Below are 20,772 nucleotides of genomic sequence, written 5' to 3' on the forward strand. Positions count from 1 at the left end.
TGACTGATCTCTTGAAAAACATTCCTGCTTCTGTGCAGCTCTTGCCAGCTAGGCAGGTGGCAAGCACAGCCCGGCCCAGCACAGCCGGAGGGTTTTTTGCTGGTTTTATGCCTCCTTGGCAGGGTCTTTGCAGAGAGTTGGTGGTGGAGCAAGGAGAAGATGATGGCTTCTCCTCAGCCCCTTGGAAATGCTGGGAAGCTTTGGCAACTGCAGCAGTTTTTGCAGCCAAAGAAGGCTCTTCAGGTGAGGTGAGAGCACTGGCTGCCAAGGTTATCCCAGGATTATCAGGACAGAGAGCAAGGCAGCCACAAACTCGACAAACAGGGATGCTGCTGGGGGCTCGCAGCTGGGGGCTTCCTAGTGCCCAGCCTGTCCTGCCCCTCCACCTTCTCTTCCGGAGTCAGGCCACCTCCTGAGAACCTCACCTTTCCTTTGCCACCATCTCCCAACACACTGGAGTAGGCAAATTTTATCCGAATGACCTCGAAAAGATCCTTCTGAAGTTTTCCCTCAGGGTTCAGCAGGGACATTGTGACCACGCAGCACCGGTCAGCGTTCCCTGCCCCTTCCCTGCCTCAACAGCAGCAGCCTAGCGCTTGGCTCAGGCGGTGACACCGGATGGGTTTGGGGCTGGCAGACTGCAAAATAGAACAAGACTGTCTCATCTCAGACATGACCAAGGTTGCTCCTCTCATTTCAAGACTTTGTGTCAAAGTTTCTACTGCAGCCCTAAAAGAAATTGTGCTAAATATTACATACACAGGGAGAAACATTTTTGTCAAGTACTCATAAATGACAATCGACCCAACTCTGAAACTAATCTTCTACAAACTGACAGATTGAGCTTATCAAGTGCTAACCGTAGTTCGGTTTTCTGCATTTTAAATCATTCTTGTAGGTCTTTTGTGAAAACTTTTCTAGTGCCTCATTTTCTGTGTTGAACTATGGAAAGCAGAAGCAAGGACCACCACGCTAAGTAATGTCCCATTACTGTGAGTAAATACTCTGCTTTAGAAATCCTCCCTCTCATAAATATACAGAATTTCCTTGCTCATAGCGTCAGGAGACCATTTTTTGCATCCCTAAATTGCAGAAGCACAGTGCTTTCAAGGTAGATTGCTGGTTTGACAGATCTCAGATCTAAATGACCTGCCGCTGTTTCCCTTTGAAGATTATCAGGGACTTCTCAAATCATCTTCACAGAATTCTCTCTCTCTCAAGGTACCAGACTGGATACTGCATTTAACTTCCTTCAGTTTTGTTGGCAGCATCGCTCTGGTTTTACCCTTGTGCAAAGCACAACGTTTCAAGGAGATGGGGTGCAAATTCTACTTAATATCCTGCTGTGATCCTGGAGAGCAATTCCAGATTGCCTCCAGAGAGCCAGGAGAGAGTCCCTCTTGACTTCACAAGCCCTGACTCAAGCAGGTTTAGAGTTTCCAAAGAAATCAGCCTTAGAATGAGTCAGTTGCGTTGGTTTCCAAGGCATTGTATGAGCTTTAGATTTTGAAGGAGCAAAAGCTTCAGCAGAGGACATTCACCAAGGCCAACTATGCTGAAAGCGCTTTGCTTGGAAGACAGGAAATTTTTGTTTCCCAGCCTGTGACCTCACCCACTGGGTCCCAGCCCCAGACCGAATCACCTCACTGTTCCTCAAAATATCAAATCTGAACGCACCCCGCGCTGCAAAACACGAGTAGTGTGCTTGAACCCCACAGCTGCAGCAAGCAACACACCCTGAGACACCACGGCCTCGGGGAAGGACCTCCAGCAGCCTTAGCCATGTCAGCACAGCTCTTTTCAGTGCAGCCTGGGAGCAGATTTTCCCTGCAGCTATCACCTGCAAGCCAGCTGTGAAACACTTCCACCCGGGGCAGCCATGCCACCTCTGTGCCTGGGACCCTGTGCTGGGGAGAGGGATTCAGCTGCTTTCTCTGGCTGCTGATGCGCACCTTTGCTGGCTATGGGGTCACCTCCATATTTTCTTCTGATTTTTATGTAGAAGAAATCTGATAAAAGACAAGTCAATAACTCCAAAGAAAAGAATTTAGCTCAAAATTAAAGTTGTGAAAGCTCAGTCCTGAGGCAGCCCAGGCATCCACAGTTGTAACTCTGAAGGCAAAGGAGGCTGGAGAGGATTTTCCAACACGCAGCTTCGCAGCCAAGCTTACAGTAAACACTTCTCCAATGCCAGATGTTTCTCAAGTGGCCTCAACACATATCTATTTTCAGGGTCAGGATGCTGAACGAATAACCCACATTGGAGACACCAGAAGTTTAATATCAGAGTATTAATATTTGTTTGTAAAAAGTAACAGCAGCAGGAACATAAAGCCCCCAAGCCTCATTCACAGCCAGCTGGTTCGGTGTTTTCTTTTCACTCCTATTTTGCTGGGAAGTTTCTGCACCACAAAAGGTGCATTGATTGCACTGTCAGGAGTGGCTCACCAAGCTCATGGCTTTACCTGGAAGTCTTGCTGTATTTTAATTTACATTACCCCAAAGATACCACTTAGTTACCTAAGAAATTGGAATTTATGAAGACACTGGAGAGAAGAAACCACTTCCTTGACACACCTTTCCTAATGCTGGGGAATTATAAAGGGGGACTCTATGTTATCCCACCTTTTTGTTTGATGCTGGCAATTAATAATTACCAGATTAAATACAGAGAACTTATATGCCATATTACGCTTCAGTTCAAACAACCAATTTAAATTTCAAGAGCCAAGGTTGTTCTATCAGCGTTGACCACATCGGCTGCGGCTCCCTATGGGATTACCCTGAGGAGATCAGTGATCATCCACATGGCTTTATGTTTCACAAAGGAACAGGGAAAGAAACTATCAGAACCTGATCCCTGCCACATGGCAAAGCTGACGCTGCCAAATCAAACTCAGTGGTGGTATCCTGCACGTACTTTTGTGTATGCATGAAACAGTCTGCTTTTCTTCCCAGCAGAAATTTAAAAACAATGATACGAAATAGATTTCAGTCTTTTCTTGCCTGGTTGACTGACAGTAGCTCTGAGCACTGTACTTCCCCAACTCCTAAATGTAGTAGTTTAGGGAAGGCAGGAGTGTGAACAGGCTTCCTTTGAAAAGCTCAGGATCCTGTTTTGACCAGCTGACCTTGAGTTTGCATCAACAAATGGACATTCAATCATTTTTACATATTCCTGCAAGATATTGCTAAAAAAATGCCTAAATACCCAAGATAAAATAATCTACTGCATGTTCTTAAGCTCTACTCTACTTAAACCAGATCCTAGCAGGCAACCAAATGGTCTGTGGCCACTGATCTCTCAAACCCTTCATTTTGGGTGTTTACTCAAAGGGGTTATTTTGCTCTGAAACATGACAGGGTGACTGCTGGTGTTCCTCATGCACAGCGTAAGCCTCTACGGCTCTTCCCATGCTGAACGTGGTCTTGGGAAAGTCATGAGCAGTGCTGCTGTAATGTGTGCTGCTAGGACGCAGAGAAACCCCAGAGCCACGCCGGGAAGGATGCCCCAAACCAGCTGGAGCACACAGGTATGGTCCTACCAAAATCCCTTCTGAAAACAAGATCCAAAGCCAGGCGCACCAATAATGCAAAGAGCTCACAGAGGTGGGGATAACGTGAGTGTTGTCTGAAAGAGGAGAGAACAAACAAAATGGAGAATTTGGTATAACCTCTGGCAGCATAGGAAACTTTGCCGGGGAAGTACCTTCCACCAGGAGATGCTTCCTGGCCCTGAACTATCCGAAAGGCTACTGTGGCTATTTGTTTAGGCAGCCCAGTCTGACCAGCACTACCTGTACTGTGTCTTACCACACCAGCACGTGGCGTGCTCAGACTTGCACCTGCGAGTGCTTCAGAGAGGAATTATGACGCATCTGAAGTGCATCGCTTCTCTTCCGACAAACATGGCACCTGCTTTCATTTCAGCACATAGTTTTACTTGCAGGTCAAATAAAACACGCCAACTTAATTGCAGGTACAGAGAAAATAACCTCGAAAAACCACAGTGTTTCACCAAGCCTGAAAAGCATAAGCGTACCTGCCATCAGATGTGAAAATAATGCAGACAGACATGGTAACGTGAACAGGAGGAAAAAAACCCAACAGGACAATAAAAACATAATATGGACTGTATAAAAATAGATTTCAATGTGTATCTGAGCAGTTTCCCCTTGGCAGACATACTTGCTAAATGCAAATGTGGACACCAAACTCATTCATTTCTTGAGTGAGATCTCCAGTGAAGACGTACTATGAAGGAAGCCAGAGAAGACTCCACATTTCCACAACAAGAATATTACACAGAATTAGATGCAACAGAAGCAACGCAGAAAGTCAGATATTTCCGACTTGAAGCTTCTAATACAAGCAAAAAAGTCTCTAAAGACTGCAACCTGCTGGTCCCACTACCATGAGACACTGCCACTCTGCCAGACTGTGGCAGACCCCCTGGCGGGGACCCATCCCTAAAGCCCCTTGCCGTTCAAGAAGCCGGCACCTCCAAACACACAAAAGGGAAAATTTGTGAATTAAATGCTTTTTAGTCTTAGGCCCGAGACTGAATTCTAACGTGAACTAAGTCAATTAAATAGACTTCAAAGTATTTATCCTGTCTTAGCCTAAATCACTGTTTCGATAATAGGTTTGTATGCCAAGAATTTAATAGCTTCATCAAAAATATCCAAAATGTACAAGATTACATATGTTCTTGTAGGAACCCTACAAAATCCAACCCACCTTCTAATAATAAACTGTTTCAGGCCTTCATTTTCTAAATTGCATGTGTACTTTGGAGAGAGGCTTTCTTGAACCTGCTGCATAATGAAAGATTTCAATAAATCTTGTCAAACCAGACAAACAGAACTAAATTTTAATTTTACTTTTAAATTGCAGCCGAGTGCTCCAGTAGATGCATTTTTTTTCTGTAATTGCCACATAACTAAGGCGGAGGAGTTTTCTTATTTTTAACAAGATAGTGTTATTGTCTCTATGTGTTAAAGCATTTAGTTAACTATAAAAATGTAACCTTTATACATGCAGAAACAGATTTGTCTCCTGCTCTAGCTCTGGCCAGTAAGAGAGAGAAAATATTACAGGAGGGGAAGGGAGAAAAATGTTGTAATAATTGGAAAGGACACTTCAGCCCCACGGTAGGGCTAATCACTCTCTATATATTGTACCACAATGCTGCACAGACTTACAGCCTGGGCTAAAGCTTGGCTGTAGCCTGAAAAACAAGACTTTTGTTGTTGAAATCACATACTGCAGAAGAAACAACCAAAGTCATGGTACTTGTAAGAAATAGGCTTTTTGGTGCTATATCCCCATTTCTGTATGGTCTGAAGAGCCTCCATCAACTCATTGCAGCTGCAGATGATGAGGGGGAGTTCTCAGAGCACTGAGTAATTTTTATGTTAAGGGTTTCTATCCAGCACGCCATACTGAAGCACACAGTGCTAAAAATAAGAGAAAATGCCCTCCCTTCCAGCCCACGAGGATGCAGGCAGGTTACCTCCACCTCCCTCCTCCTCATCCCTGCTCTGGGAATCCTGAGTGTGGCTTCCAGATGGAGAAAGGGGCAGCAGCAGCCCCACAGCCATTCCGCTGCTGGCCAGGGGCTCAGTGGGCCCCACCGTTGCCAAGCCATTTTCATATTATTATTATTATTATTATTTTGGAGGATTTCGTAATGAACTCATTAAATCACCAACTCGGTGTGACAGTGAGTGCCTGAGATGATGCTGCTGTAGCCATGGTAACCATCCCCCGCTCAGGGGACCCTGCTGTCCCCAAAATTACTGTCACCCTCAAGGAAGCACGGGCAGCCTGAGCCACCTCCTGCTGTCTGGTGGTCGGGATACAAAGGGTTGCCGTTTTCCCCTCTGCACACCTGTATTCCCAGCCCAGGCTTTCCATGCCCCCCACCCCCCGCTTCCCATCCCTTCCTCACTGGCTCTGCTCCAGCTGTTTCCTAGAAAGGCTGAAACAAAAGATGCTCTGGCTGCATCACAAGGAGATACTTGCAAAACATCGCTGTTCCGCAGCCTCACCCCCTCTCCCCGGGTGATGTTGGGGGGCTGCTCCCCTCCTGGGGTGGGCCACAGCAATGGGGATCACTCCCAAGGCAGGCAGCAGCTTGTCCAACCCACCTGGAGAAAAATATTCCTTTCTGAGGTTTAACTGGCACTGACTGAATTGCTGTGTTTGCACAGTTAATAAAGTCGATTAAAATATTCTACAATATTGAGTTTTAAAAAAAAAAACAACGAACAACCACCAACCACAGCTTGAATGAGTATTTACACTTAAGGGTACCTTAATTCACACTCATCTAAATTAAACTGAGCACACCAAGGACTGCAGTGGAATGCATTGGACATACCAACACATCCCTGCAGACAGGCCAAGTGCTGTAATGCTTATGCTAAAGAGGAGACCGAGTTAGGCAGACTGCAGGCAGTGTGGCAGCGGCTCCTCAGCCGGCATCTGCACAGCCCAGCTTCTGTCTCCATGAGCTGAGTCAAGGCTGCGTAAGATAATTCAATCCCAAATATTAAGAGCAAATCTCATATGTAAGTTCTGATAACCGCTCCATTACAAACACAAGATGTAACTCATATTATGCCATTTTACAGATAAAGATCCTTGCCAGTTAAGATTATTAATAGCATTGAAATAAATGTTGGCATCTTGTTGACTAGATCAGAAGAGTTTATGATAGTATCATCTCCGGTGTTGGGTTCAGTTACGTTACTGCTGCCATATGAGGAGGAAGTGAAACATTTGCATAAGCTAAAAATTTTATACTTTAACATGCAAGGATATGAAACTGCAGCACACCCCCACCGTCACCTTCCTTACTGAGGAAACATCCTCTCTCTGCTGTATCATTTCTATTTGTGCTCTAAATCACCATGCCTGAGTCATGGGAGAACAGAACAGCCTTTCTTTGCAAAAATACATTTTCCCAACACATGCAGTTACAGGATGTGCTCAACTCCACAAGCTCCCTGAATATTTTTAACGATGCTAAAAAAGAATAATTAAGTCGGGAGTTACAATTAAAAAGCCCTCAATCGTAACTCTTACTTTTGACCTCTAATTCCTACTCTTTCAAGCTCAACTGACAACACGTAGCAAACCCAAACACAGGATGTGGACGCTGTCAGCAGCTCAAGATGAAAACACCACACTAGAAGTTCATCAGGCATTTCTCTTTAGAAGCAAATTTTAAAATTTGACATGGCACAGCTTTAATGTGCTACTTTCTGCGGGCTGGTGAAAGCCCTTTCCGAGCCAAATGTGGGAGCTGAAAGGCAGCCTGTCAGCAAGGGCAGCGTGTCTCACGCTGACAAGCAGCCTCAGCTCCCTGGCTTTTCTGCAAACAGCATTTTTGGCACTCCTTCACTAAACACTCCCGGGGCCAACCTTGCAGCAAAGGACGGCTTACAGCCTGTGCAGAAATGCTGCAGGGCAGTTTGCTGGAAGATGCTGCTGCTGTCCTGAACCTCCCCGATGCATTTGTGCCTCTCTCCCAGTTCCTGGTAGAGGACGCTCTTCAAATTAAAATTTAAACACCTTGAGAGCAAATGATTGATTCTTGGGTCACGTCTGTACTATCGTGCATGTTATTCCAGCAACAGATGGAGAGAGGATCCCTTTTCTGTTCCAAAGGCCTATGCCATCATCTGCATGATGCAATAGCAGCAGCCGAGAGAAGCTCCTTTTTCTTGCCTTGTTTGTCCACCAGCGGGGCTCCAATGCTGCTTCCCTGATTCTGCTCCTCCAGACAAAAGCAGCATCTTGTGTGAGCCCCAGTTCAGGATCTCGCTCAGTAGCATGAAAGCCAAGGCTGTCAATAACAATTACTGCTGATTTAGCTGTTCTTCTGAGCAGCTTTCCCAAGCTGCTGCTCCTCTGACAGACTGAGCTGCTGACTCTCCTCCAAGCCTGCTGAAGTACCTGAGGATTTTAGAATATTACAGCCTCTCTCCATATTCAATTTTATTCCCACAGACAAGAAGTTTTCCACTAATTTTTGGTCTCCCCCCTTCCACACCTCCTCATTCTCATACAGTTTCCAGCCTCGTCTGAAGACCACATTACACAAAAGAGAAGGACTAAATTTAACTTGTAAGGTCACCACAGTTTTTCTAGGTTTATTGCTACTGTATTTAATTGCCTACATCACAAGAATCAAAGATGGATGAAGTGGGAAATTTAGTAGGGAGCAAACAAGCGCCAATATAATTTGATGGCTGACTTTCTGCTTGCTGCTTTATGCTCATTAACCTAATTCCTTTGAACTCAAGCAGGAGATGCAGTAACACATCATTGGCAACCAACCTCCTAGGGATGCCAAAAGGGATGAGAGTCCTGGCAGAGTTGGAGAGAGACGAGACGATGATAGCGGCATTTCCCAGCCTACATGAGGGTGAGTGAAGCAAAACTTCAGGAGCACTGACCCCACGCTGGTCCGCCGGAGAGGCTGCTGCCACAGGGAACCCTGCACAAACCCTGCGTTCCAGCCACTTTCTTTTGCGTCTCCTCCTCTTTCCTTAGAAAAGAGCTTGTGGATTTAATTAACAGATTTATTGATATTCTGTATCATTACCCACAATATAGGGTAACATCAACAACATACCATTTAAAAGTATTTTCTGAATAATTTAAGAAATGGCCCTACTGCTCCATAGCTCACAGCAAGCTCTGCAAGCCACAGACGCACTGTAATTGTGCATAAAATTCCTCCCTATAATGTTGTCCTTGTGTCCATGTGGTATGAATCAGGTAATATAGATGAACAGGAACCCAAGCTGGTAATAAAACCATCCTGCATCTTTGGAAAAGAAATGGAATCAGACATTGGTCTTCAAGTCCAAGACAGGCAAGCATCACTTGGTATGACTTCCTGCTGGGTTGCAGGATGAAAGCTGGTTGCAGCTCACTCCATACGATAAAAGGCCACTGTCTCGGGGGTGCCAGGCGAGATGGGGGCACAAAGGGAAAACGGAGCAAATAAAGCCTTTTGCCTTTCAACTACTCTGCAGAAAAAAAATCTTTCTCTTTTTGAAATTCATGATTTGGAAAAATCAGCAGACACTGCTGTGCATTATCACATGTACATACCTGTGGTCTGAAAACATCCCGGTCTCTTCCCAGTCACTGCTACCATCAATGGTGACAACGCCTGCTGACAGCAGCCAGCAAAAGGTGTTTCTGCTGACACAGCCAAAGCAATCACACTCATTAGCAGTGAGAATGCCTCAGAAGCTGGAGAAAGGGCAGCTACACATCAGGGATCTAATTTGCTTCTTTTCTCACCTTCATTTCATCACCCACCACCTCTTCCTTGGCTTGTTACCTTTGTTTAAAAATTTATACAACCCCTGCTTAAACATTCCGGAATGCTTCGCTTATGGGAATCTGTGAAGATGTGACTTGGGACTTTATGCATATTTAGGGATATTCCAGCTGGGCAAGTACCTTGAAAAAGCAGTTCTGTGTCTGCTGGAAACAAAACAAGGAGGATGATGGAGCTTCAGATGAAACAACGAAACAAAGCCCATTAGCCCTCTTTCAACAGCATCTGGGTAAAGCATGGCACACCTCAAATGAGACGGGGCGAGTGTGTCACCCCAAGCAAAGCTACAGCTGGAGATCCTTCGCTGACTGGCTACATAATGAAACCCACCTGCATTCACAACCTGTCTAGACACAAAGGAACTCCATTTTAATTAAAACTATTTAGCTAACCCAGTGCAAACCCTGTGGAGGCACTCAGTTCAGTAAGGCTTAGACTAAATGCAAACCTTCCCAGGAACAGCTGTCAGCAAGAGGTGGGAAGATGCACAAAGGGAATGATGCAGTGCTGAAAAAAATACCTTTTGTATAGTCACAGCTGTACTGGCACAGCTTTTTGGCACGGGGGAGCGGAACATGATGTTCAAGACAGCTGTCCTTATAGAAAAAGGGCACAAAGTGTTTGGAGAGGTGGATGCTGTCCCCTTCACAGCAAGTCTGCTCCACTCCACAAAGCTTCAGCCCGGTGTCCCCTGACATTTATACCAGTCACATCATAGGAAATCCCAGCCCGGCTGCTCACGTCCCCCCATCTGGTCAGGTCACTGCTCTGAGAACCAGAGATAAGCACACTGTGAGATACGGTATATATGAAGGACAGGTAAAATTACACAGCAACCCAAGACCTAACAGGCAAGAATTCAGTTTGACCCACAGCAATTCATCACGAGGTCGCCCCAAAAGGGTGAGGGTAGAACAGCTCACAGAGCATACGGGGCAGCTGCGGTGAGGCTGGCAAAGGCTCCGTCTGGAAGTGGACCCTGTAGCAGAGACTGGCACCGAGGACTGCTTGGGAGAGGAGCTGACCTTTTGTAAGTGCAGAGTAAAGTCAAAAAACTTTCCCCCTGAAAGTTTACTGGTAAAAATAAGCTCTCGGTAAAACAAACCACAAAGGTGTTGTATGCTTAACCTTTTCCTTCCCAAGCTTCCCTCTGCTGACATTATTTGTGAGTGAAAGAGGAAATGCCATTTTGCCTTTTGAAAAAGAAGGCACATTTCAGCCTGGTTACCTTTGCTGGTACGATCGTGCTGCCCGTCTGCCTGTCCGTCCCCACTCTGCCCCTAAATCTCACAGGGAGAAGACTAGTGAATAAATCAAGTGAAAGATTAAGTGCCAGACATATCCAAATAAATACCTCACTGACGGAAAGGCAAGCCAAACTCAGCCCTTCCATGTCTTTTTTGCTGGCTGCTGTCAAGCAAGCACAGGTATTTCTCCACGCTGGCCGCGTAACACGTCAGCTCTTGCCTGGGAGGTTGCTGTGGCAGGACAAGCAGAGAGAAGAGGAATCAGCCCTTACACCAACAGTGGCGGTCTTTAGAAGAGAAGGATCCTTAAGCAACCTGGTTTTATCTGTCCCACTGCTGCTAAAGTGCCTACTAGGAGCAATGGCCGCCTCTGTTAAAAAGCACAACCTCCATGAGTAAAACACAAATGCAAGGTTAACCTGTAACACACCTTTTTCAGGCTTACATCTTAATTCCTTCCCTTGTTACTACTCATAAACCATCTCTGACCCAGGACTACAGATGTCTTTATTCTGGGTTAATAAGCTTTAAAGTCAGAAGTTAATTGATTTCCAAGCCATCCAATGCTCCTGGCATGAGCAGACCCCGAGGGCCGAGTAGCCCAGCTCAGGTGCTTCATGACTTGGCTCACTTGGGTGTCTACTGGGGTTTTGCACATCCCCATTTGGGGGGGGATCTGTCCCCGAGAAGCTCAGTGACCTCCCCAGCAGCAACAACAAAACAAAACAAGGGCTACGACAGATCAGAGTGTACAAACCATGCAAGCACAGTAAATTGTCCTGGGATTTGCCACAGAAACTCTTGCATCTGGGCCAGGCTAAATGCAAGTGGGCAGAGCCTGGCACCACCTGTGCAGCATACACAAATATTTTAGGTTCCTGCTCAGGACAAAGGCTTTAAGGCAGGGGTCCTCAAACTACGGCCTGCTGGCCAGATACGGCCCCCCAGGGTCCTCAATCTGGTCCCCGGTATTTACAGACACACCCCCCCCCCCCCCCCACTGGGGGTTGAGGGGGGAAACCACGCAGCCGCAGATGACTGCCTGCCACTTCATCCGCACGCCGGCCCCCTGGTTAAAAAGTTTAAGGACCTCTGCTTTAAGGTGATTTACACATATGGGAAGAAAAACAGTGGATGAACTCTGGATGGACAGAGGATCACTCAACTTCTTACAAACTTCCTTCCAATCTGCAGTCAAGTCTGCATGGAGTTAAATTTGGTTGAAATCTTTAACCAAGCCTGAAGGATGCTGGCTTATCAGGGAACAGTCTCTTGCAAATAGAGCACCCCTTAGAAGCTAAGTTGACAGGTAGACAGCTTTATATCTCATTTACCAAGTCTTTCAAAAAACAACCCCACCACAGCAAACCCAAAAACTGGGTCAGTGTTGGCTACCCTGCCATTTCACACTCTATATTTAGCTGTAACTACTAGCATACAACAAAGTGAATTCATTGCTATTAGCTATCAAGATGTGTGATCATAAATGACATGCGACTGGCATGAACAGTCTACCCTACATGACAAATCCAGAGTCACAGAGAGTTTACAAACATGGAGCCATCAGCACTAACCTTCTCTGTGTTTGGATAACATTCATTAATTTTGCTGTTTTTCTCAACATAAATATGAACAAACCACACCAGTAATGCCATGGGCAAGACAAACAGTTTAAATGTGAGTTCACCAGCAGAACTCCCTAACTTACAGGTGCACCTATGAACTGTCAGGAGCACACGCAGCCACACTTACAGCTACCTGGCTCTGAAGATGGAATATTGGGAAGCTGGCAAAAGCACCCAGCATTTTAACATCTTTAAAGCCACACATTTCCAACCACTTATTAGCTCCATCCCCAGTCCTCCCTCTAGCACACGTTGGCACGGTACGGGATTGCACATCGGCAAGGCTGAGCTGAGAGCAGCGAGGTTGTTAGGAGACGGCTTGCCTGGTGGTTGTAACGTGCTCGTGGCCAGGTGGAAGGATGAGTAGCAGCTCAGGCCTGGCAGTCACAGCTAGAAGAGGCAGTAACAGAGTTTTGGGTGTAACCTCAAGGTCATTAACCATACCAAGTATCTCAAACTTCATAAATACAAAAGCACTTCCATTTTATTTACAGCAAATGTGTGGCAACAGCCTAGACAGGAATAAGAGTGATGACCCTGCCTTGTTCACCTCAGTCTGCATCAAGGCTTCTCACACCTTGCACCCCACCACCACTCGTAGGCAGTGATACCAGCAGCTCCTGGCCCTGTCTTAGACTGGGCACAACCACAGAAAACTCACGCCTCTCCCTTTTCCTCTTGCATGTCCCACAGCTCCCTAAACCAGCATTTAAACAAGTCCTGCCACTCTCCATGCGTACAGACCAGGGCTCCCGATGCCTTGTGCTCTTCGGTCTCCACCTCACCCAACACTGCCGGCACTCCGGAGAGGCAGATTTTCCTGCCGAGCTGCCACTGCCAGCAGCAGCTTCATATGCATGCAACAAAAATAAAAGTTGAAGCCCCCAGTACAGAGAGGAGTCATCAGCACTAATCACTTGCTGCATAATTACACAGCTGCTCAACCTCCAGCTGCAGTAGGTATCTTCACACCAGTGGGAGATCCTTGTTACTCACTGTCAGGCATGATGTGACATCTCCCCAACATCTACTCTTTGCAAATGCCTACGTGAGTACAGCGTGGAGCTAAGCTGGGCACTTCAGTCCCACTTTAGTCCCACTGAGGTTTCAGAACTGGACTCGCCTAAGCTTGCTTTAGAGCATGCTCCCTCCAAGCTGTCTTTTCTGCCCTGTTCCGAGCTTATCCACACGTGTCCTGTTCCTCTGTCTTGTCATTCATGGTTTCTCTTGGCCAATTTGCAAGATACAGTACCAGTGGAACTGTAGGAGAGGCACAAGAGGACTATTAACATTCAAAAGTCTTCATGTAACTCCTTATTATAAAGCAAATTAATTCCAGTCTGAGCCAGACTCAACACAGACCAGCAGCTGGGCAAATGTGTATGTCTCCACACTGCAAGCACACAACTTAAGCAAATACAAGTAGCTGATGAAGGCTTTGGGGAATGACATCCCTGCCCTGCTTGCCCCCAAGCAATATCAGTTAAAATTGTGGAGACATCTTCTGTGCAGATTTGAAGATGGATGGTGGAATGAAGCCCTAACACAGGCTTGTAGTGCCATTTTAGAGACCCTGGGCTACATCCTGTTGCTTCCAGCTGCCACCACAGAAAGGCATGAGTCTCCTGTAGAACCTGTGTCCCACCTACCAGCCCCATGCAGATTCCTTACGTACCATAAGGGATTTAAAAACTGCATTGAACACCTCTCCTTAGGCGAATTAATTCTACTCCCGTCTACTTCAGAACTCCACTTCATGTGGAGACACGACAGCATGTGCCTGTGGTGGGGATGCACCTTACGTTGACTAACCCTGGAAAACAGAAGATCCTCTCCCACATCGCCCTCCAAATAACACACTCAGCGAGGCAAAACAGAACATGCCCTGCTGTTGAGGTGACAAATCTATGATTAAGCATTTTACTCACCCATTTTACCCTCTTCAAAAGTTCCTGGGAGGAACTGTCACTGCTTGGATACCAAGCCCTCCAGAGCCCGTGTGTCCACTAACATGTAGCTGGAAAGTTTGCAGCAGCCTAGGGTTACTGGGTTCAGGCACCAAAATACCTTTCCTTTCCCCTTTTCTACATTATTAAAAAAAAAAAAAAAAAAAAAAAAAAGGATCCATTCAGCAGATGCTGCCATGTCCTGCACATGGCTGGAGAGCACCACAAAAGAATCTTTTACGCTACCATTAAAACCATCAAGCGAGATGCTCTATGAGTGAGGTAATGATTACAGCCTGCTTTCCTAAAAAATAAATACAAAACCCCAACAAAACATGCCTCACACTCCTTACACCACTGCCTTGTCCCTCAGCACCCTCCCTATACATCCTGCTTTGCATTTCCATGCTGTGATGCTTCTTTTTCTTGGTGTGCTGACGAAGCAACAAGGCAGCAACTCCCCACCGGGATGGAGGATGGCTGAATACCCCCACCTTTGGCTGCACAGAGATTTTAGAGCTTGTCTCTTTAATCAGAAAGAGCGATTTTCACAAAACTTACAATGATCTTTGCTACCTCTCTCCCTCACTGTCAAATCTGAGGATACAGCAGCCACATAAAGCCATGTTTCCCTGGGAAACGAAGCTAAAAATAGCCAGGCTGGCTGGCTGGGGAGACTGGTCCAGAGTTTTTGAAATTGCAGTCAGGAGAAGATAGCGCTGGGGGTTAAGTAGCTGCATTTCCAACCCTGAATCCTAAAGACCCCAGTGTAAAACACTGCTGTCGTGTGTCTAACAGGCAGTCACCGGTTGTGGTGAAGCTCAGCCTTCCCAGGCAGCAGCCTCCTTGCAGACACACAGCAGTACGTGAGCTCTGAACTGCAAACCCAAGCTGGGGGACGTAGCCTGGTTTGAAACCATCTCCAGCCTGGGCTCAGCTTCCAGCATGTGCACAGGACAGCAGAGATGGATCTAAGCACAAGCTGGTGCCACTCAGCGGTGGGGAGCACAGCCTTGTTGCGGGTACCCATCCCCCAGGTGTGGAGGTGGTGTCAGCTGAGGTCCTGCAGGATCCGTAACTCTCCTCCCATCGGCAGCTCCACACAGAAACAAGCAAAAGAATGAACTCGTGCTCCAGGGGATCAGGTGGACCAAGTGGGTAGAAGAGGACGGACAAGAGCTTCATTTTATTGCTTTTGGCTGTTCTCTACCTGTACATCAATGCAAATTCTTACGCTGTCGAAGCGGTCCATGGAAACGCAAATATAACACATTTCTGTGAGAAGGAACAGTCCCCCCGAGGCCTGCCTGCAAATCAGTAATTTCTGGAAGGAAGCTCATTTGGTGAGCAGTCCCAGAGGCGCAGCATAAGGACAAGGCCATCTCTATAAACCTGCCCCTAGCCTCACGAGACTGCCTAGCAGGTATCAGGACAGGGTGATGGAGTAGGAAGAACACTTTCCCCTTCTCCAATATCAGCTCATCTTCTGAGTTCACACAAGGAAAAGCAAGAAGAGAAAAAAAAATCTTTTGTGCATTTAATTCAGAATCTAATTATTTTGTATAAATTAGTTAGCTGGCTTCCACCTAAGATTTAACATGTAATAGCCTATGAATCATGTCTCTGTTACAGGATATATTGTGCCATTTATATGTAAAAATGCTTTATGCAAGGCACCCTGTGGACTAGGGATATTAATTTATACTACGAGCTCTGGAAGATTAAGTGAAATTAAAGAAGATAAGGAGATAAGACAGTACTGCTGATCAATGCTTCTTAACAAGGAACATGCTCTTTGTGCATTCTAAGGTGAAAGAGGCCATCAGAGTCTGCACAGCCATAAGGTCGGTTGGTACATATGAAGATGGTATACGTTAAAACCCCAATGGCTGTAACACAGACTCTCCGGTCAATAACATTGGAGTTGTTTCCTTCTGCCCCCTTTGCTGGCTGCTCGCTCTGTTTAATACTCTGTTTAATCTGCCCAGATTAACTCCTGTGGACACAGACCCAGGCACACTATATTCCTCACTGTAATCTCAATTGTCTTCCTTCCAGTGAGTCACATCTTGTGGCAAGAACTTTTCTGGCAGCTCTTCCGGTTAATTCCTATTTATTTCCTGCCGGTTTGTGAGCGCCACAGGGGAAGAGGGGTGAGGACTATCAATGCTGTGCTCTCTGTGCCTGAGAACAGGCACATGCACCCCAATTTCCCTATGAGCCAGTGGCACCCACTCCAAAGGCTTCTAACTCACTTTTTATAAAGAGTAGTCATCACACATGAGTTATTCCACCCAGAGGACAGGGCACGACAGCCATGGGCCGCAGCTGACTAAGGAGTCACACCAGGAGATGAGGTTCCTCCTCCTGAATCAGCAGTCTGCAACTCCGACAGCAGGAAACTGTTTCTGTGTTTATGCTCCATCCTGACCAGCTCCTCCTCACTACTTGAAAGAGAACAAAACATTACTTACAGTCTAATTTTAAGCTAGTGCCCTGGAGCCAGAAACTGAATTAAATTTCCATAGTACCGAGTGGTTTTACCAGTACAGTGGAGGTAATTACCTCTTCTCCCCTCATCTCCATTATTACTGTCACCTCCTGAAGGGACAACACAGGAGCAATGTCCTACCCTACGCATGCAGTAGTAACCCGGAACTGTCTGGGAGAAGATGGTAAATGCTCCCTTAGCTTCTCACACACTCCAGGCCAGCACACGAAAATGACCCCAAACGTAAAAGTGTTTGGTGAGAAAACAAGAATTATTTGGACTGCAAGAAGCTGATTTTTTTATATATGCCTAAAGACAACAGGGCTTAGCTCCAGTAGCACAGTTACTGGGTGCCAAGGAACCAGAAGCCACCCAATGTTAATTATTTTTTTTATGTTGTGTTTTTATACACCTGCTTATAAATTCTGTTTCAATGCGAGGTAAGAGAATTTAGAGTGGCATGAAAACATGGCATGCTTTATGTGACTGAACTTATAAAACCAGAAGGTTTCTTGAGTCACTAGAAATGAACACTTCAGGTGTGATCCCTTACACACAGGTTTCAGTGGATGTCTACATCACCCTGTTGACATTGTTTGTAAAAGCAGGATCAATATATCTGTACTGTGTATGCATTCAATCACGAGCATCCAGAACAGACAGTTTAATCACAGTATCCACAGACGAATGTGTGTGCCGGTGTAACTACATCCTTTCTAACAGCACTGGTCCGGTGCATGGCTGAGCAAGTAGGAACACCCAAGCCTTCCTCTACATGAATTTGTAAAGAGGAAAACCAGGAAGAGAAAAACTTGAGAGGTGCAATATGCACAATGCTGATGACTTTCTACTCTGGACTGCAATCCCATTTACAATAACCCTACAAAAATATACCAGAGTAGGTATAAAGCATTTAACAATCATCTCTGTTGGATCATTGTCACCAGAAAAAAAAAAAAAAAAGATGCTCAGCACAGGCCTTTGACAAAACAGCTCAGACTCTCCAGGATAGAGCTAGAAGCCTAATTTTCCTCAAAAAAAACCCCCAAACAAAACAAAACACCAAAAACAAAACCAAAAAAGATTAAGGCATCCCGTGATTTAATGGCATTTCTTCAAACAGCAGCACTGCCTGCAATCAGAACACAAAGGCTTCTGAGCAGGGAGACCGAAAACAGAAATAATACATCACAAGTGGAGAGAAGAAGAAAAAAAAAAAGTCTAAATGATGCAATAAAAAAATAAAACATGTCTTTTCAGAAACTACCACTAAAGAAATGAGGGGCCACATTTTGCATCCATTATCATTCTGCTAGCAATTCCTTGGAGACTGCAAGCCAGCCAGCATTTTAGCACACACACTAAATGAGGATGAGGAAAGAGGATTTTAAGTAGGTCACCAGTAAATATGATCATGATGGGTCTTTTTTTTCTTGTTGTTTTAGTTTGCTATCAGTCACTGGAGTCCTTATTTGAGAGAAATGCTGGAGAAGAAAAGAATTCACACAACAGCAACAAGGTAGGTGGCATTTCCAGAGGGAAATGTGTGTTACCTTTCTGAAACCAGGCTTGTACCTCTGACACGGGCAAGTCTTCAGAGATGAGCTCACTCACAGAGCGGCATGTGCATCACTGCCACCGCTCGCCTAGCAGAGCTGCTACCTGATCTCCGAGCATGGAACTGGGCATGGAGAGGCAGCTGCTGCTATAAGGGCTATAGGGAAATATAGACTGCGATTTAATGCCAAGGGGGTTTATAATGGAATCAGAGCATTATCCTCTTTCTTTTCTGATTTCTTTTCCCACCTCTCAGGTTTGCTGTGCTCAGGAAATGAATCTCAAAGCACTTCCTCCCTGCACCAGTCCTCTCCATGCCCAGTTCTACAGTGTGATCTGGGGGGAAAAAGAAGGGAAAAAAAAAGTGATAATTGGGAAGAAAACCAAATCACCCCTTTATTCCACGAGCTCCGGGGAGCACTGTGTGTTTGTACAGACGGGACAGAGGAGAGATGTGAGAAGGAGAGGGCAGATGTCCACGCAGTAGCTGCCTCCTCTCATCCGAGCCGCGCTGGGAAGCCAAGGCTCGCAGGGCGAACCGAGGGATGTGCCAAGGCCAGAAGAAGAGCTTCACCATGTGGATAGAAGCCCAAACTGCAGCGGTCACTCAAACCCCAAAAGGAAGACAACCCATCAAGCCAAGCCGCATCATCTGCCATTTTCTGACTCTTCACTGCAGAGCGGTCCACAGTGCTCTCGCACTGAAGTCCAAGTGCGGCACATGCTGGATCCAAGATGCTGCCATGTTTGGCACAGGATCCCACTGGCTCCAAAGCAAGACCACCACCACAAGCTGCTCAGGTCCTGTGTTTGTGTGGCTGCTTCCCCTCCAGCATACGAACACGGCGCTCTGCCAGCCCGTACGGGTCAACTGGCACCAACATGGTTCATCTGGAGACAGCTTCAAGAAGGGAGAAAAGGGGAAAATAAAGGGGCAAAGGATATTACCAAATATTTAACAAAACCTGGATTGTGGTTGCATGAGCAGGAAGGGGGGGACCGGCTTGGTTTCGTTGTCAGATGCGCAGGAGTAATGATATTGCAATGCTGTTTCAAACCCACGTTTCTATCTCCTGTCCAATCCTGCCTTTTAAAAAACTAGCACACTGCTTCTAAACTGTGGCTGCTGAGTAGTCAGAGCAGGCAGCGTGCTGGTTTTCTCAGGGTCCTCAGGGATATAAGCAGAGATGGATGTTTTAGAAAATGATGCTCCTAGAAAATTCCAGCATTTCAGGAGTTTTCTGTTTCTGAAGTAGTATCTGGCTGTTCACCATGCCTGGTGCGTACTTGGAGCTCCTTCTACTGCAACTTTCCCCATTAGTTGGGGGAAAAAAAAAAGGCCAATGAAAACAGACAAGCTCATACACCTTTGAGGTAGAGTGCAACGTCAGATGTGATCTGAAGGTGGAAGGGGCAGGTGCTGTTCGGGCTTTTCTAATTTGGTTTTGTATCATCTGGATTGCATTTACTGCTCTGCTCAGTGCTGCAGCTCCCAAATGAAATCCTTGAAGGAAACAAACCGTAATGAAAGAGCAGAAGCTACCCCCTCCCCACCCGCTCAAGCCACAGACTGCGGGGAGCCAAGGGGCTCTGCAAACCAAGCTTCTCCCCTTGCCTACATGGGTAACAAACCCAGCACATGACGCACTTTTTGTGAACTATTTAGCAAACCAGTGAGCGTCACATGAAAAAAATGGTTCATTGTTTTTCTCTTGGCAATAGCTGTCAGCTGAACACCACAGAGATGCTGAAGGCATCCCTAATTGCTGGCACTCCCACGTGAACTCCCAGGAAAAACCAGGTTGCTCTACCGTGCCTGAAGGACACCATGGAGTTGCCTCAGAGCTGCTGCAGAGCCAGCTGCAGTGCTATCAGGTTCGAGCTGGGTGGCAAGATAAACACCAGAGCCACTGACTGAAGCATTAAATAGAAGGATTGTCATGGCAGATCCTCCTTGCCACAGTTCAAACACCACTGTTCAGGTTTGACCTCATTTACAGCCTCCAAAGAAATGCAGCAGTTGCGCTGAGAGTCATTTGCTGTCTCTCCACACACACACACATCTCCAAGCACTAGAAGTTCTGCCTCAAAAAAACCAGGGTTTTAAGGCAAATCAGCATGTCAAACTGATCGTTTCCAGGCTTTACAGCTCTAAATATGACCTGCCCCATTAGCCTGGTACCAGCAGCACTTTTTGAGGCCAGATTCTTTAAGGTGACATTTTCTAATGTGGAAATTTTTAAATTTTTTTTTAAAGCATCTCGAAGTGATAACACAGCTCATAGCATCAGGCACAACACAGTTCCCATCAGTGTTACCCTTTGGAGCCTGTGATACACAAAGGCACAAGCCAGCCATCAGATCTGCAAGGGAGAGAATTCTGAACTCCAGCTGGCTCCATTGAATGGAGATTTATCCCGGACACACGAAGTCTTTGGGATGCTGCATACTCTGAAGATGCAAATCAAACTGTACACATTTATACACAGCACACACATGGCTTTACTGCAAGTTGACGGAGAGCAGTAGGAAGTTGTGG

The 20,772-nt window shown here is 46.1% G+C and overlaps 1 protein-coding gene across 4 annotated transcripts in view; it reads right to left on the reverse strand.

Moving 5' to 3' along the window:
• MYO1D (myosin ID) overlaps window positions 1-20,772 on the reverse strand; it is a 163,621-nt gene that overhangs the window by 27,534 nt on the left and 115,315 nt on the right. The window contains exon 22 of one of the 4 annotated variants that reach the window (XM_080370028.1): window positions 5,887-14,323. The exons of 1 other annotated variant lie outside the window; for it this stretch is intronic. In XM_080370028.1, the coding sequence (XP_080226154.1) occupies window positions 14,182-14,323 (142 nt within the window). In that variant the 3' untranslated portion in view covers window positions 5,887-14,181. 2 more of the 4 variants (XM_080370029.1, XM_080370031.1) reach the window with 2 other exon arrangements.

This window comes from Falco punctatus (genome assembly GCF_963210335.1).
Source record: "Falco punctatus genome assembly, chromosome: 19".
Taxonomy (NCBI): domain Eukaryota; kingdom Metazoa; phylum Chordata; class Aves; order Falconiformes; family Falconidae; genus Falco; species Falco punctatus.